Raw genomic sequence first — 17,139 nt, 5'->3', positions numbered from 1 at the left:
AATGGACAAAAAGATGATCTTGTAACTGAATCCCACCTCTTTTACTCCATGCCATGAGGCGTTACCATGGTTCTGTGAGTTCAGATGGAGAAAGGGCTACATTGGGTGTGGATAATGAAAGGAATGGGAAGTGAGAGATGATAATATTTGTGTATTTGTGTATGTGTGTGTGTGTGTGTCCCCAAAAGCCTGGGAAAGGACATTAGAGCCCCTGGAAGCTGGAGATGCAGGTGCTTGTGAACTGTCTGATATGGGTGCTGGGAACTGAATTCAGGTCCTCTGGAGCAGCAGTAAGTGTTCCTAATCATTGAGCCATCTCTCCAACCCTCAAACTGATTTTGGTTCTGCACAGTAGGTTAGCGGTGCCTCTCTGCGGTACAGTTCTTGCCTGGTATTCTGAGTCTCACTCTACAGTCCAGGCAAGGAATAAGATGCACCAGGATGGGTTATATAGTGCTTAAATTCGAAAGGAATGGGAATATGGCAGCTTTGTAAAAATAATATAGATTAATCAATCGATTAAGTCAACAGCAGGGCAGGGATAGAGGTGAGGGATTGCCAACACAAAACCAATGGCTACTCACAACATAAAAACTGAAAAAACAAGCTCATAAGTGTTTTGTAATAAATGCATTGAGACATCGCCTGCTACCCCAGGCCCTAATCGGAAAGCCTGAACAGTGTCCAGGTAACTGCTGGGAAGGTCAAGTGAGGCTGTGTGTGGACCATTTGGCAGAATATGGCATATGGAAGGCACTCAGCAAACATAAGCTATTTTCACAATTTCCTTTGTGGACCCCAAAACAAGGAAACTGAAGAAGAGGGAAAGAAATGGGAGAAACTGGGAAACACGGTGTCTGGGTGAAGAGGGAAGGAGAGTCAAACAGTGAAGAGGAGCGGAGTGGGGGAGTTGCCGCTTTCACCTCCTCTAGCATCTACTGCGGACTCCACTCTCAAACGTTTTGTAAGCTCCCTCCCTATTCGAGGTAATGTTTGCTCCTCTGTGTACAGCGGTGGGGGCCTCAGAGAATCATTAACCCCATTGGACTATCTTGCTTGTGGGTGCTTTTGGTCCCCCTTAAGTCAACATTTGGGACTGGAACACAGTTCTCCAGGTGCTGTCGGCCAGTCCCAACCAGAATGGACCATAAGGAAGTAGTCCTTCTCCTTCTCTTGTTTCTGAAATCAGGTAAGGTTTGATGCATGGTTTCGTTTCAACTTAAAAAAGAAAATTCTAGCCATATATTAAAAGTAGATTTGCTATGACTTTATGTGCAATTCCTTTAATCGAGCTATTGGGTTTATGGCTCAGACTGAGGAGCTTGACGTCGACACTCAGTCTCCCTGTGAGTACCGTTGCAGTGGGGACGAATCGGCACATGTGAGGTCTTCGATCCCTGGTGGCGGTAGCAGCGGTTACCCTCTGGGCCTAGTTTGCAGTGTGACTGATGAAAAGAGCTTCTGTTGAGCTGTCCTGGTCCCCCTGGGATTTTCTGGTTGGTTTAAGGAAGGCTTTGCATAGGTGCATCTCTGCCTCCACGAGTCACACAGATTCGTTTTAAAATGACAATACGGTAATTGAACAAATACCTATTTAGAGATTAGGATGTGCTAGACACATGTGTGCTCTCGAGTGTGCTCCTGTGTGTGTACGTGTGTGTGTGTGTGTGTGTCTGTGGTCTGTGTGTATACTCATACTAGCTTACAGAGCTGATGGCAGAGGAGGGTAGCATGTCTTCCTCATTGTGTAGATGAAGGAATCTAGACTTAGGAAAATCATGACTATGGCCCATGCTGGATCAAGAAAGTAAAAAAACTTGGATTTAAATTAGTGCTTTCCAAGAAGGAATCTAGTGTTCTTTATTTTTCAACTTTGTTTAAAAGCTTTTAAAAATTCTAAACACAGCCAGTCATATGTTTTCTAGAAGTGCTTTATACGCTATCGGATGCATTCGGTTCTGGAATGTTCAGAGGTGTTCAACTATCACAATAGTAGTTAGAATATTTTCATAGCCCCCATGCAAAGGGACTCTGCTTGCCTCAACCTGCCAGCCCTATGCCCCATTCATCTGGCCTTCTGTCTTCATGGATTTGCTATCTGGGACATTTCATATCAAAGCAACTATATTTCATGCTAGCCTTCTTCATGCTGACACTGTCAAGGGACTTGAGAATTAATCTGTAGGTCACCAAAGTTTTATAAGTTGCTCTTTATGGTTAAATACATTTGAATTTAGTGGAAACCACTTAGAGACAGGAAAAATCCAGAGGTGTTTGTGTGTGTGTGTGTGTGTCTGTCTGACTGATTCTTTTTTCTCCCTCCTTTCTGTGTGTGTGTGTCTGTCTGACTGATTCTTTCTTCTCCTTCCTTCCTTCCTTCCTTCCTTCCTTCCTTCCTTCCTTCCTTCCTTCCTTCCTTCCTTCCCCCCCTCTGTATCTGTCTGTCTTCTCCCTCCTTTCTGTGTTTGTACGCGCGCGTGTGCATGCATGTGTGTATGTATGTGTGTGTGTGTGATTATCCCACTTCAGCCCATAGAACCTAGGATTGGCAACACCGTGAACTCAGGGCTCACTCCCAGGGGCTAGACCTAATCTCTGCAGCAAGTTAGTATCTGTCTCAGTCAACCGAGGCAGGATTCTTTCGTAAGCTCTTTGTACAAGTATTGGCTCTCATTTTCTGTGGAAATGACTTGACTTTCGTTTTCTTATTGCATTAAATGGCCTGGGAGAGTAAATATCAAAGTGAACAAAAAAGTTTCCACAGCTGTGTACCAAATACTGGGGATTTTGGGGGGGTGGGTGGGAGAATAAAGTCATATTATGTAGCCCTGGCCAGTTTGGAACTCGCTCTGTAGATGAGGCTAGGCTTTAACTCTCAGAGGCCTACCTCTGCCTCCCAAGTACTGGGATTAGAGGTATCAGCCACCAAGCTCAGCTAAGATTTACACACACAAGCACACGCACACAGTGATTGAGAAGTGCTCTTCACTTTGATGGTATAATACACATCTATATTTGGGCTGCAATACAAGTAAGTTTTCCTACTAAAAGATTTGTTTAAAGTTTTCATTTCACTGCATTATACCAAACCTTATTTCTACATGAGCCATGGGGGTAAAGACTTGGAGAGAAATTTTAAGTATTAAAGAAAAAAACTCAACCCTTCTTGGGGACATGTCTCTGGGACATCAGCTCCTTGGGTGGATCTCAGCAACTGCACCATGAAATAAAGCCAGACACAGAGCTGATGACCCAGAGAGCTCTCTCCTCTCCATCGGCATCTGAAACCTACCTTGCACACTCCCCAGAACTCTTTGCACAGGCGAAGAGTGACTGTGTGTCTTCCAGATCACACAGAGCTCTTCTCAAAATGAAGAGTCTGCGTCAGAATACAACACAAGCCTAAATGCCCCTGTCTTCGTCACCTCTTATGCCTAACTCAAGTGCTTTGATAATTTAAAACGCACCAGCCAACTTTCCACTCTTTATTCAGCCTTCCAGTTTGGAGCATCGAGGGGGATGAGGTCACCAAGGAGGGAAAGGGAGACTTCTAAAGATGAGTCAGGATTCATCAGTTGCCTTCTCAAGTCTTCCCACTTCCAGTTCTGGTCACTCTTTAACCTGCTGCATCCGGCGTTGGTCCCCTCAGGAGGTCAAGGTTGCCATGTTGCCTAATTCCATGAAGACTTTGCTATGTTCGCTAACCTCTTTGTACTCTCACCCCTCCGGAAATCCCGAGTGTTTACTCGGAGCGACTGGCAGCCGAGGCGCAGGCTTGGGCAGAGCAGTCTAAGCCTAAGCCAGCACCTTAGCCCAGGGGACACTCGACAGCTGTGACCAGCCTCTAGGGTGACAAGAGGGAAGAAACCGACTCTGCCTCAGACCGCATTTCACACACAAAAAAAACAAAGGCAGGCCGCCATGGGAGCACACACTCGCAATCCAGTACTCAGGAGGCTGAAACAGGAAGATTGCCTTGAGTTCTGGGCCAGCTAGGGCTGGCTATACAGAAAGACTGTCTCAAATAAAAAAGTGAAGCCCAGTGTTTGTACTAGGCTCTACTTTTTTTTTTTTTTAAAAAAAATATATAACTTCCTCTGAAATGATAGATACTTTCTCCAAAAATAAAAGCCTATCTCATAGGAAAGTATACACCACTGGCCATTGGGCAGTGGCTTCCACATCCCAGTCTCACTCTGGGAAGACCAAATAAAAACCAGATTGCCACTGATGGCATCCTACTGGCTTATCTCATGGTGAACAATGGTGAGCCATATTGCTTACTCTTTATTTCGAGCTTCATATTCATACGGTAATCGAGAGGTGGTTACATGGGCCTCGTGTACTAATCTGTCAGTCTAGCTGTTCTTTCAACACTTTGCAATCTACTGGAATAAAATAAATTATCATTATGTTATTTTATTATAGTAATTAATTTAATTTAAATAATAAATTAAGTAAGCCATGAGCCATGCACATACATGTGCTTGTAGTACACACACACACACACACTCAAACAGCCATGCACATAAACAACGTTGTCATCTGATTTACTCAGTTTTCTTCTTTTTATTTTTTCCTTTTAGGCCAAGGGGACTCCCTGGACGAGTATGTAAGCACACAAGGGGCTTCCCTGTTCAGCCTCACCAAGAAGCAGGTAGGGGCAGGAAGCGTAGCAGAATGCTCGGCTAAATGCGAAGAGGAAACAGAGTTCGTCTGCAGGTACCCGCGCCGCCATTGTCTCAAGCCTGCCTCTGGCTGTCCCAGATTTTCTGAGGAAAATCAATCTATTCATCTGTCAGGAGGGAGAGGGGGGCTGGTGAGGTGGTCCCCATACCCTAAGGACTGGAGTTTCAGCCTTAGAGCCCACACAAAGGTGGAAAGGGAGCCCCAGCGTTGTCCTCTGCCCTCCACATACATGCTGTGGTACAAACAGGCCTGTGTTCACACACTACGCACACACTAACAATAGGTTAAAAAAGCAGAATTAAATTCAAGGAAATTTCAAAACAAAACCCAGGAAAGGGGGAAGGGTGGAGAGATGCCTCAGTTGTTAAGAGTGTTCCTCCAGAGGACCGGGGTTCAATTCCCAGCATCCATGTGGCAGCTCACAATGGTCTGTAATTCCAATTTCAGGGAATCTGACACTTTTACACCAATGTACATAAAATCAAGTTAATTTTTTTAACGAGAAGGGACTTAATAGGGTTGGAGTTTGCTTATGACATCAAAGACTCACAGTAGAGGTCTTATTAAGAGTTTTTTTTTTTTTTGGTTTTTTTGAGACAGGGTTTCTGTAGCTTTGGAGCCTGTCCTGGAACTATCTCTTGTAGTCCAGGCTGGCCTTGAACTCACAGAGATCTACCTGCCTCTGCCTCCCGAGCGCTGGGATTAAAGGCGTGCGCCACCACCATCAGGCCTTATTAAGGTTTATTAGTGTTCCATTAAAAAAGAAGTCCCTGGGCTGGAGAGATGGCTCAGAGGTTAAGAGCATTGACTGCTCTTCCAGAAGTCCTGAGTTCAATTCCCAGCAACCATATGGTGGCTCACAGCCATCTATAATGAGATCTGGTGCCCTCTTCTGGCATGCAAGCATACATGGAAGGAATACATAATAAATAAATTAAAAAAAAAAGAAGTCTCTGAGGAGATGCTAGAGAGATAGCTCAGTAAAATGCTTTCCTTGCAAACATAAGGACCTGGGTTTGATTCCCAGCACTGTGTAAAAGCAATAGGAAGTGACTGTCATCTTAGTACTGGGGAGACAGAAACAAGCAGAGCCACCCAGTCTAGCTAATGGGGGAGCTCCAGGTTCAGTGAGAGACCCTGCACAAAAATATGACGGAGAGAGCTGGAGCGGACATATGATGCTGACATCTGACCTACACAGAGGGTGGTGTGGAGGCGGGGGGGGGGGGATGACAGGAAGAATGAGAATACAGAAACAGGCCAGAGGAGCAAAAAACCATACATATACATACACGATCTGGTGGGTCCTTTTGTACTTACGCAATAACCCAAGGAAACACCAATCATGTTAAAGATAAGACAGGTATGGCTTAGTGCAGAATCAATGTGTGTTCTGTAGAGGTTCAGAGGAAAACGCCGAGGAGCTGAGAGAGTTGAGGAAAGTCATCAGAGTCAGGGAGAAGAGGGAGGAGAGTTAGGCTTTGGGGAGAGGGATTTTGACAAGGCTGCAGGAGGGTGGAGAGGCACTCCAGGCTGGGAGAAATATGGTGCTAGCCTGTGTAAGACCTGTTTGATTCAAGCAAAGCCTTTAGGGAGGGGATCAGGATAAAAGATGGCCACCTTTGGCGCTGATTGCCAATGGAAGATGGCTGCCTTTGGTATTGACTGCCAAGCTGAGCCTCAAAGGCAGGATCACATGGGGACAAGATAAAAGAAGTTTTGGTTGTTTTCTGGGGCTGTACCAGCATTTCCAAGACTGGGCAATTAATAAAAGAAAGGAGTGTGTCAAATGCGTGGTTCTGGAGGCCGGAAATTAAGGCCAGGCAGCTGTACCCAGCAAGGGCCTGGTGGTGAGTGGGGACATGGCAGGAAAGGGAAGAGAGAGCAGGCAGAGGCTGCTTCAGGAACTGTTAGTCCTTCTTAACTTCATCACCTGTCACTAGGGAAAGAAAGCAAAGGAGTCAGATGGGGTAGCATATTCCTGGGGGAGGAGGATTGAAAGTTGGAGGCTGGCCTGGGCTGTAGCAGGAATAGCAGGCCCATTAGGTACTCCATCTTAGAAAGAAAGGAGAGAGAGAAGGAAGGGGGAACGGACAGGGAGAAAGTGGAAGGAGAGCATGGCTGAAACAGACTGCCAAGGGCGAGCGTGGAAGTTTAAGAACACGAGAGCAGCTGTCACGCTGGTATACATATCCTTAGGACTGCACTGCACAGACGCAGTGACCAAACCGCCCAGAGGTGACAATTCTGAGCTCCGAGGTCCAGCAAGAGACACACTCGTTAGTGCCCTCTTTGGTAATGGATGCACCCATCACCTGCAGGTCATTCCAGTACCACAGCAAAGAGCAGCAATGTGTGATCATGGCTGAGAACAGCAAGGGCTCCCCCATCATCCGGATGAGAGATGTCATCTTATTCGAGAAGAGAGGTATGGCCGTGTCCCTCCTTCCCCTCCCTTTTTCTCATAGCCTCAATTTATGACACCGGGGAGTATCACACAGACACTGAGTTAAGACTGTACCCTTGGGCTCCCACTTTTGAATTAGCCCCTGGCACACTAGGCACTGATGTTTCAGTTCTCAGTAACATCTAGGTGTACACAAACCTTCTTACTTCTATTTGATTTTCCACTTCTTCTGTTGAGGGGCTGTATTTTCCTCACTTTCTTTAAAGTTTGAAGATGATAAGATGTGTGATTTCTTTTCCAGTTTCCTTTACAACAAACCAAGAATCCATGGCTTAGGGCTGGGGGTAACCTAGACTCCTTTTTAAGAAGACACAAGTATTATTAAATGGATATGGGTTTTTAATTTGTACCATTCAGAAAACTTCTGCTATACTCTTCCACTGATTGGGTAGCACAATAAGATCATTGATAGAAACAATTTAGTTCTCCATGTGTTTTGTATTGGGAGTGCTGAAAAGCACGAGAGAGTTCTGATTTCCTGGGCTTTTAATAATGTTTCACATTACAAAACCACAGTGGTAACCTCTTCCTTTAGGTTAAGGGCTATTTCCCCAATCAATCCGCCTTCTTACACTTAACGAGACGTTTCCCTGGTATTCCCTTCCTTGCCTCTATATTTTTTTAAACTTTATTTCTTTTACATGCAATGGTGCATTGCTTACATGTGTGCCTGTGTGAGGATGCTGGGTCCCCTGGAGCTGGAGTTACAGACAGTTGTGAGCTGCCATGTGGGTGCTGGAAAATGAATTCAGGTCGTCTGGAAGAATAAACAGTGCTCTTAACCACTGAGCCATCTCTCCAGCCCCAGCCTCTGGGTATCTTGAGATTCAGGAGTCACCTAAATCTAAATCTCATCAAGTGAAGCATTTGGCTCTTACACAACGAAAGGATAAATTGACTTGCCCACCATTGCCTGGATTTTATAAAGAAGGACGGAGTAGGATTCTTTCTACGAACTGCTAAGACTTAAATATGACGCTGGTCAATGGTTAACCAGGAGTAACACAAGGGTTGAGTTGCAAGGCTGAAGTCTGAAGTTTGAAGGCTGGTGTTGCTTGTTTTCAGTGGGTCAAAAGGTTATATCCACCATGCTGGGAACGAACAAACAAACAAGGGAGGAGCAAACTCAGAGGCAATCACTCTTGGTTCCTGGTTTCTCTGCTCTGAATCTGGACTGGTTGCTAATTTATCAGCCAGGATTTTTCTAGGATCCATCACTGTCTGGTGACATTTCACCAGCTGCATTGGCACTGTCTCTACTGCCACGTCTAGAACCAAGCCACCCTGTGTCTGGCTAGTGCCTCTGCTGTCACTGGTCCTCTGGTTGTAGCTGTATATGTGACTGCTAAGAAATGAACCTTCCTGGCATCAAGCCATTCCCAGTATAATTTAATGTATTTATAGGGTACATTGTAATAATTTGAGGAGTGGGGAGAGAGATGTAATCAGAGTGCTTACAATTGTGTCTCTTCAAACATACAATAATTCCTACGGGTTGGGAAACTTTAAAATTTTCCCTTTTAACTCTTTTTAATATATAGTAAACTGTTTGAAGGCATATTCACCCCGCTGTGATAGGGTGAGTGCTGTTTTTCAAAGCCTTTCCCAGCTCCAGGCCTCCCTTGCTCATCACCCTTCAAGTTTATACCTTTGATGTGTGGGGTACCACTCCTGCCATGAAGCATACCCATGAAACCACAGTGCCCTCTTGTTTACGGTGTTTGTTTGTTAAACATCCTGAGGGTCAATGAACCAGAGAGTAGGCCTTAGTGGGGAATCTCGGTGGCACAAATACACTGGAAACACTATTGTGTGTCTTTACTGAAAATCCAAGCTGGCTTGTGATGTAGAGCAGAGACCTTTCACTTGGGATGCAGGGCCCCACTAGGGGCTCTCTGCAATGGGTCCCAGGGTGTTATTTCTAACACTGGTCTCCTGATCTTGGCAGTCTTGGTAACACAATGATTCTGCAATGCCTTTAGGTTCTTATGACTCCCCCTCAAGCTCACTGTAGTCAGTTATATGAGTGTTGTCCCCGTGAAACCTGACAGCAATTTTAAAATGATCCAACTTCCTTACATCCTTAAAAGCATTTCATTTGGGGCTGAGGAAATGGCTCAGTCAGTAAAATGCCCATAGCCGAAGCCTAAGTGCCTGAGTTCAGCTCTCCAGAATGTGTATAAAATGCTGGCAGTCCTGTGTGCCTGCAACCCTGGTCCCAGTGGGGAGGCAGAGAAAGGCCCGTCTCTGAAGGTCACTAACCAACTAGTCTAACCAAATCAGTGAGCTTAGGTCCACTGGGAAAATCTGGCAGAGAGGGATCATGGCACCTGCTGTCAACCTCTGGCTTCCAAGTGCACCCACAAATATATGTGCACCCCACTTCACTCTAACACATACAAACACACATAAAAAAGTATTCAACTGGCTGGTCATGGAGGCTCTTGCCTTTAGTCACACGGCTCAGGAGGCAGAAGCAAGTGGATCTTTGTGACTTCAAGGCCAGCCTGGTCTATATGGAGAGTTCCAGGCTAACCCCAATGATACATAGTGAAACCCTGTTACAAACAAACAAAAAAGGTATTTAACTTGCTTTAAAAAATGAAATATGAGCACTGTTCTTTCCTTGTTCATGTCTCAGTTAATTATAACAAAGCATCACCTATTCGGATAATTGCACATTACATACAAACAACGCCTGGGACACCGAACAATGTTTGGTGGGGAAAGAAGTAGGTACATGCTAGAAAGGTCCGCCTAGGGGGTCAATCCATCACTTGAGAGCCACAGTAGCATTTGATCATTTTAGAGACAGGATGGGACCCACTGGACGGCTGATGGTTTAGGTAAGTGGAGGCTGGCTAGGAGTGTTTATCATAAACATTGTGATTGCCCTAGCCTGCACTTTTTATATTGAGAGTTGTACAAAACACACACAAACACACACACACACACACACACACACACACACACACACACACACACACACACACTGGTTGGACTCTCTTGGGCTCTGAAAAGCCTGCTTTTCTCTTCCCTACCTGAAAACCCCTCTCTTTCTGTTGCTCAGTCTCATCACTCTGCCCCCTCCCATGATGCTGGGACGTTAGCTTATTTCAAACTGTTTCTCTAATTCCTTTTGTCCCCAGCCCAGCTCCATTAGGATTTATGCTCCAGGAGAGTGGCCTATGCTTGTTTTGTGTCCTCCTGGAGTCCAGTCCTGGCACAAATTAGGCACAGAGGGCCCAAGGAAAGAACTTTGGAATAAACCTATCTGTTCTAGTTTCATTCTGATGCTGTGATAAAACCCTCTGACTGGAAGCAATTTAGGGCAGCCAAGGGGTTATTTGGACTCATAGTTAAGTCTAGGTCATAGTCCATCACTGAGGGGAGGTCAAGGCAGGAACTCAAGCAGCTGGTCACATCACCTCCATAGTCAAGAGCAGAGACCATGTGTTCATCGTTGCTTACCTGCTGCTTTTGCTCCGCCAGCTCTCTCCACTCTCATAGAGTTCAGGGACAAACCCACAAAATCTTTACCTTCTGGGTAGGTCTTTCCACCTCATTTAACTCAATTAAGAAACCCTCTCATGTGCTGGAGAGATGGCTTAGTGGTTAAGAGCACTGGCTACTCTTCCAGAGGACCCAGATTCAATTCTCAATACCTGCATGCTAGCTCACAACTGTCTGTAACTTCAGTTCCAGGGGATCTGACACCCTCACAACAAGGTACATAAAATTAAATAAATTATTAAAAATTATCCGTCCACAGATACACCCCCAGGCCAATCTGATCTAGACAATTAATAGTCTTCCCAGAAGGTTCTAGGTGTGTCAAGGCAACAGTCAAAGGGTTCTAGGTGTGTCAAGGCAACAGTCAAAACTATCACATGATCAACGTCAAAGAGCATTTTCAGAGGAGGAAGACATGGCTTGGTTAGAGGTCTTTCCCATGGTGGGACTATGCTAGGAAAAGGTTGTTTGTTTGCACTTTGAACGACTGTGTGGGGGTGTCTTTCAGTTTATCTGTCGGAGTGTAAGACTGGCATCGGGAAGAACTATAGAGGAACCATGTCCAAGACGAAGAATGGGGTCACCTGTCAAAAGTGGAGCGCCACATCCCCCCACGTACCCAAGTAAGCCCTTTCCACTTTCCGTACCCTGCTCTTTGATGCTGGTACTTACGGAAGTATTTAGAATGATTCCATTGCTCCTAAACCAAACCTGAATGCTGAGCGCGGGCAGATAGAGAATCTTCGGATGCAGAACAGCTGCACTATTCACAGCTCTAAAGCAGAAAAGGGTTGTTTCCTATTCGTCTTGTCTTATAATACCCCAGAAGTCCTGACACAGAGGGGGACGTGTTAAAGACCGTACAGCTGAATTGGAGGCTGTCATCATTTTCATTCTGTTGCTGTGTTAAAAAAGAATTATTGCGGCAAAAAGGTAACTCTTGGGGGAAAGGGTTTTATTTTAGATGACAATTACAGATTGCCATCATTATAGTCCATCATTATGGGGAAGTCACAGCAGCAAAAGCTTGACTCTGGTAGTCACATCACAACCACAGTCAAGAACAGAGAAACAAATGCATGCAGGCTTATTGGTGCTCAGCTCCCCCTCTGTCCTTAGACAGTCCAGGATCTCCTGCCTAAGGAATGGCACTGCCCGTGATGGACTCAATCTTCCCACATCAATCAATGTAATAAGACAATACCCTCACAGGCACACACACAGTCGACAAACCAACTATCATAGAGGCCAAGTATCAGAAAATGATGTGTGCTTAGAGAGAGATGTGTTTCAGTCAGACACCAATTTAGAGTTTGCATAATACGCCCATCTCAATGCAATGACCCAACGAGGATATAAAACATGAAAACAAATAGAAAGTTTGCATCTTATTTATAACTTTAGGGTCATTCTGTTTGTGTCCCCCCAGTGCAGCATTAGGTGGCATTGAGTTCTCTGTGATGGCTCCAGGGGCCATAGCCACAGTCCAGGCTCATTTATGAGGCAGCTGAGCTTCTCCCCGGGTACACGGAGGAACCAGAAGTCAAGCTTGCTTCTTTAGAGTGCAGGTTTTTGCATGTTCTACCTAGCTATCTTTGCAGTAACTCTTTCCAGAACCGACAATGGGCTCAGCTTTCCCCCACCCCTTCACCTTCAGGCTGCATCTCAGAGAAAACCTGGTCCTGTGTGATCTGACAATGGACTTCCCGGTCTCCACTTGGCCCTGGCTGGCTAGGCACGCCTAGACACCACCTGCTGTGCCTGTTTCACCACACTCAGTTTTCCCAGCAGTAACGTGGGGGTAATGACCCCTTTTGAGCTGGTTATTTTCAGTAAGGGCAAGTGGCAGAATGTAGAAGGGGGTTCTAGTGGATCAGCAGGGGCAGAGTTCACGCAAACAAAAGAGCAATCGTTGCCATGGTTGCATGGGGAGGAGGACAACCAGAGAAAGCCTGGGTTTGGAACGAGCCAATGATTCCTCATTTGGGGCCTGGGTGTTCTGCTGCCTGCTCGGTACACATGCTTTGGCTGGACTTCTGAGAGTTAGCTGGTCATAGAGCAAGGACGGCGGGATGGGTTGCTTGACCCAAGCATCCCACCCATCGAGAAAGAGAGATGTGATAACCAGTAGCTAAAAGACATTCAGATGGCTCAACTGAGCCCCTGGGTAGGAAGCACAGCGTCCCCTGCCTTGCTCACACGCGCCACTCTTTAGGACTCAGGCCCCACATTCCATTGCTACCCTGCAGCTATTCCCCCAAAACACACCCCAATGATGGACTGGAGGAGAATTACTGCAGGAATCCAGACAATGATGACAAGGGACCCTGGTGCTACACGACAGACCCAGACAAGAGATTTGACTACTGTGACATCCCTGAATGTGAAGGTAGGTGTGGCTCTAGACACCTCCTCCTGTCTGCTTGTCACCTGGACTATGCTATCCAGCCATTGCCCACACAGACATCATAAAAAAAGACAAAAAAACCCGATTCATGCTTTATGTTACAAAACAGAGTAATGGACTCTTCTAAAGGAGCCCAGTTCAGACCTTAACCTTCTTTATTAACATGTTATCTCAATGTGTGAGCATGTATAGCCAGATCCAAACTGTGGGTACAAATTCCTCTGGTTAAAACCCGCACACAGTGTAAAACTCCAAACATGGTTTGAATTAAATAGCTAAACTAAAATCATAAAAATCAATGAAATTCGAGGAGGGGACTGATTTAATGTGGGCGATTCTGTTGTTGAGTTTGAAGTTAGGCGACACACCCGTATTTATGCCAGCATGCCTGCATTCTAGAGGGCCTATCAGCTTCACAGAGAACGCCAAAGGTCAATGCTAAAACATTAAGGTACCAGACTGGAAAAATGTCATCTTTTCCTATTCCTCGGTGTGTCTATTAGAGCAAGAAAAAGAGCCAGGTGGGGCTGCGGGGCAATGCGGGCATGTCTCAGGTGCCAGCTCGCTTGTCTCATTACTTTATCTATATGGTCAGAGGAGCTCCTGTATTTAGATATGGATACAGGTCATTTGGCCTTGAAATCCCATGAGCATGTGCTTTTCATATCAATTTCACAGCTGTTTTTTTAATGACCCCATAAAACTCCAGTTCTGTGTTATTCCTCCACACCATGGGATTTTAACAAATTCAAGTCAAAGTCTAAGTCTTTAAAGAAATTAGAGAGCAAAAAAGAGAGAAAAACATGACAACATTCAGGCCACCCCCATCAGCCAAGTTTCTCAGCAATACACAGACACTTGGGAGATTTGAGGCGAAGTGGCAGGTATCAAAAGAAAATCCAGCAGAAAAATTCCAAGATAGTGCCCATATATTGTCAGTCATCAAGTGATGAAAATAAATTCATAGAATTTTAAAAGACTATTCTAGAAATGATGTTCACTACTTAAAAATTAAAATGGAGAATATACAGGCTTCTGAGAATATGTCTTCCCCATGCGTGCCTCCAAATTCAAGGACATGTACGCCAGTTTTTGAATTTGACTACGGTCATCATAGTTAAGGCGGCACAGACCCAAATAGCCTAAATATACCACCTTAGAGAGAGAACAGAGCACTGACTGCGTCAGAACATTCCAAGTCTTTTTATCAGAAGTCAGGTCTGGATGAGTGGCAGGAAGCGTTGGTGACTTCTCTAGAGGGATCCCAGTCTGTGCTCCGCTGGGCTTCACTTCCGTTTCTTCCTTTCTCTCTCCCCTCTTTCACCACACAGAAGAATGTATGCACTGCAGTGGAGAACATTATGAGGGAAAGATCTCCAAGACCATGTCTGGACTCAACTGCCAGGCCTGGGACTCGCAGAGCCCACACGCTCATGGGTATATCCCTGCCAAGTAAGTCATGCGGCCAAGGTGGGGGCTCTTTAGACACGCACCACTCCTCCGATATGTCTGCTTGCTTCAGGATTTGAAGGCTAGGTGACTGAGTTCCCAGCTGGCATCCTCCCCCATTGGCTGCCTATGAAGTGTATCTTCTTGTTAATCATCACATGGTCCAAGGGGTATCATGGGTGCTTCTTAGAAAGGCAGCATCCAAGGCCCTATGAATAGAATTTGGGTTATAACCAAACCCACAGTCAATCTGTGATTCTGTTAAAACTGAGAAGCACACTTAGCTTGTGATGTCCCCTTTTCTCCCTTCCTTTCCTTTTAAACTCCAGTTACACTGTAGACTTCCTGACTCTGATCGATGCGTGAATGAATACTAAGGGTCTTGCAAATCCCTGGTATTTTATATGTATTTACATTGGGTCATTCACAACTTCTACCAAGTTCTCACAGGTGACTATGAATTTAAGTAGAGTACCTGGGGGTCCCCGTTCCAGAAAGCAATGATGGTTTTCAGAGTAAGCACTTGCAAGGATTCAAGCTGACATTTTGCACAGGAAAACATTTCCCACAGATGCCGCTCTCTTCTCCCTCCCTCTATGATGACCCCAGTGCCATTAATAAGGATTCTAAGACTCAAGGTAATGTGGCTGAGCCATAGCTGTCCCTGTGGAAGATGACATCACTGAGTTTTCGCATCTCCCATTCCATATAGCTTAAAATATGGTTCCTGCCATTGTCTTCCAAAGGCAAGCACAGTAGGGTCCTCAAAGTGTGACTAGGTCAAGCCATTTGTAGAAAACCAGAAGCGGGGGAATAAATTCACCATTGCTAGCTTTTTTCTTTCTGTCCTAAGCTCTCAGTCCTAGAGAGGAACAAGGAACAGAGACAATCTGGCTAGATCCCTGGGTCCCTGCCAAGGAGGTGTCACTGGCCAGGTGCTTACAGGAACATAGCTCCCCAACCTTGGATTCTCAAAGCTTCCTGTAGTGGGATGGGAGCCTGGTAGACCAGTAGGACCAGGCATCGACTTCTTGCCTGTACCACGTCACTGTCTTCAGACAGTGAACACTTTGTTCTTTGAAGAGTGCTATTATTTGTAGTAAATAACCAGAGCTTGTTTGCTTCAAAATTCTGCATGGTTAGAAAGATACAGTTTCTCACCCTCTTCTGTTAAGTCTTACATGTGGAAACTTCTAGAACTACAGTCCTTGGAAGGCTGAGCCTTCCTTCTTCCTGGATTGTCAGCAGAGGACCACCTTCCTCTAATTGCAGGCTGCTCATTCTCAAAGATTCTCATGCATTGATGTTTATAATAACTGTTTAAAAAATCCTTCATCCAGGCAGTGGTGATGCACACCTTTAATCCCAGCACTCGGAAGACAGAGGCAGGAGGATCTCTGTGAGTTTGGGGCCAGCCTGGTCTACAGAACTAGTTCCAGGACAGGCTCCAAAGCTAGAGAAACCCTGTCTCAAAAAACAAAAACCAAACCAAACCAAAGCAAAAAAAATCCTTCTTGTCCACCCAGATTTCCAAGCAAGAATCTGAAGAAGAATTACTGTCGCAATCCTGATGGGGAGCCACGCCCCTGGTGCTTCACCACAGACCCCAACAAACGCTGGGAATACTGTGACATCACCCGCTGCAGTAAGTTCACAGCCAGAACACTGTGCGCACCCTATCTGCCCCTTTTGGGAAGTATGTTGGAGCTGAGTCCCAGGGAGCAGTCCACAGATCTGCAGGATATTTTTGTCCCCTTTCATCCAATTTAATAGCTAGGAAGGTAGCCGATAAGAGGATCTATTTGTTGATTTGTCCCCAGCCAGAGACTTCTGCCTTTTGTCAACAGTATCATTTTAAGACAAACTCCAGCTCTAGGAGCCCTGACAGATCAGACTCACCCACTTCAGTTTGTCCATTAAAGACACAGGAATAATAAAAGACAGATAAGCAGACATAAGCAGAAAAGACATAATCAGTGTGGCCAACTAAGAAGTACAGATAAAGGGTGATGCTGAGTTCATATTTAAGCGGGAACAGGAGCTCTGAGACTTTCTGGAAGGGGAGAAATGAAGGATGGGCTTGGGGTTCACGCAGCTGATGGAGCAGGTGGTCTTGGTCATGGGTGGGCTGTGGATTGTTATCTCAGCTCTGCTCCTGCTGGAGAAGACTGTTATCATCATCACTTGAGAGGAGTGGTCTGGTTCCCAGGAGATGATGGTTCTCTGTGATGCAACCTCATCACCATGGGTAGCTGCCCTCACTTAGGGATGATCTGTCCCTAGAGGTGTGGAGTTTCTGGGGGTTTCACTCTGACCCAGAGGCTGATGGGATAGTTCTGTAGGTAAAGTGCTTGTCCCACAAGCCTGATGACCCAAGTTCAGTCTCTGGAACCCATATTAACAACAACAACTGAGAATATAGCAGTGGTTTATAATCCTAGTCCTGGCCAGGAGGAGGGAGACAGAGCAGGTGTAGACAATCCAATCCCTGGATCTGCAGAGGCAGAGGCAGGCATAGACAAGCCAGTCCCTGGATCTGCTGGCCAGCTGGTTAACAAGCCTACTTGGTACTTCCAAGTAAAAGACCTGCCCCCCCCCAAAAAAAAAGAAAAGA

General features: G+C 45.6%; 1 protein-coding gene across 1 annotated transcript in view; it reads left to right on the top strand.

The window, feature by feature from the left end:
• Positions 1-1,057: 1,057 nt before the first annotated feature.
• Positions 1,058-17,139, top strand: part of Plg (plasminogen) — a 39,027-nt gene continuing 22,945 nt past the window's right edge. Inside the window, exons 1-7 of the mRNA XM_075959303.1 lie at positions 1,058-1,189; positions 4,587-4,722; positions 7,011-7,117; positions 11,178-11,292; positions 12,919-13,058; positions 14,408-14,528; positions 16,052-16,170. Of these exons, the coding sequence (XP_075815418.1) occupies positions 1,141-1,189; positions 4,587-4,722; positions 7,011-7,117; positions 11,178-11,292; positions 12,919-13,058; positions 14,408-14,528; positions 16,052-16,170 (787 nt within the window). The 5' untranslated portion in view covers positions 1,058-1,140. The remainder of the gene's footprint in view (positions 1,190-4,586; positions 4,723-7,010; positions 7,118-11,177; positions 11,293-12,918; positions 13,059-14,407; positions 14,529-16,051; positions 16,171-17,139) is intronic.

This window comes from Microtus pennsylvanicus, chromosome 1, assembly GCF_037038515.1.
Source record: "Microtus pennsylvanicus isolate mMicPen1 chromosome 1, mMicPen1.hap1, whole genome shotgun sequence".
NCBI lineage: Eukaryota > Metazoa > Chordata > Mammalia > Rodentia > Cricetidae > Microtus > Microtus pennsylvanicus.
Note: the sequence above shows the minus strand (reverse complement) of the source record. Positions and strands in the feature narration are given on the sequence as shown.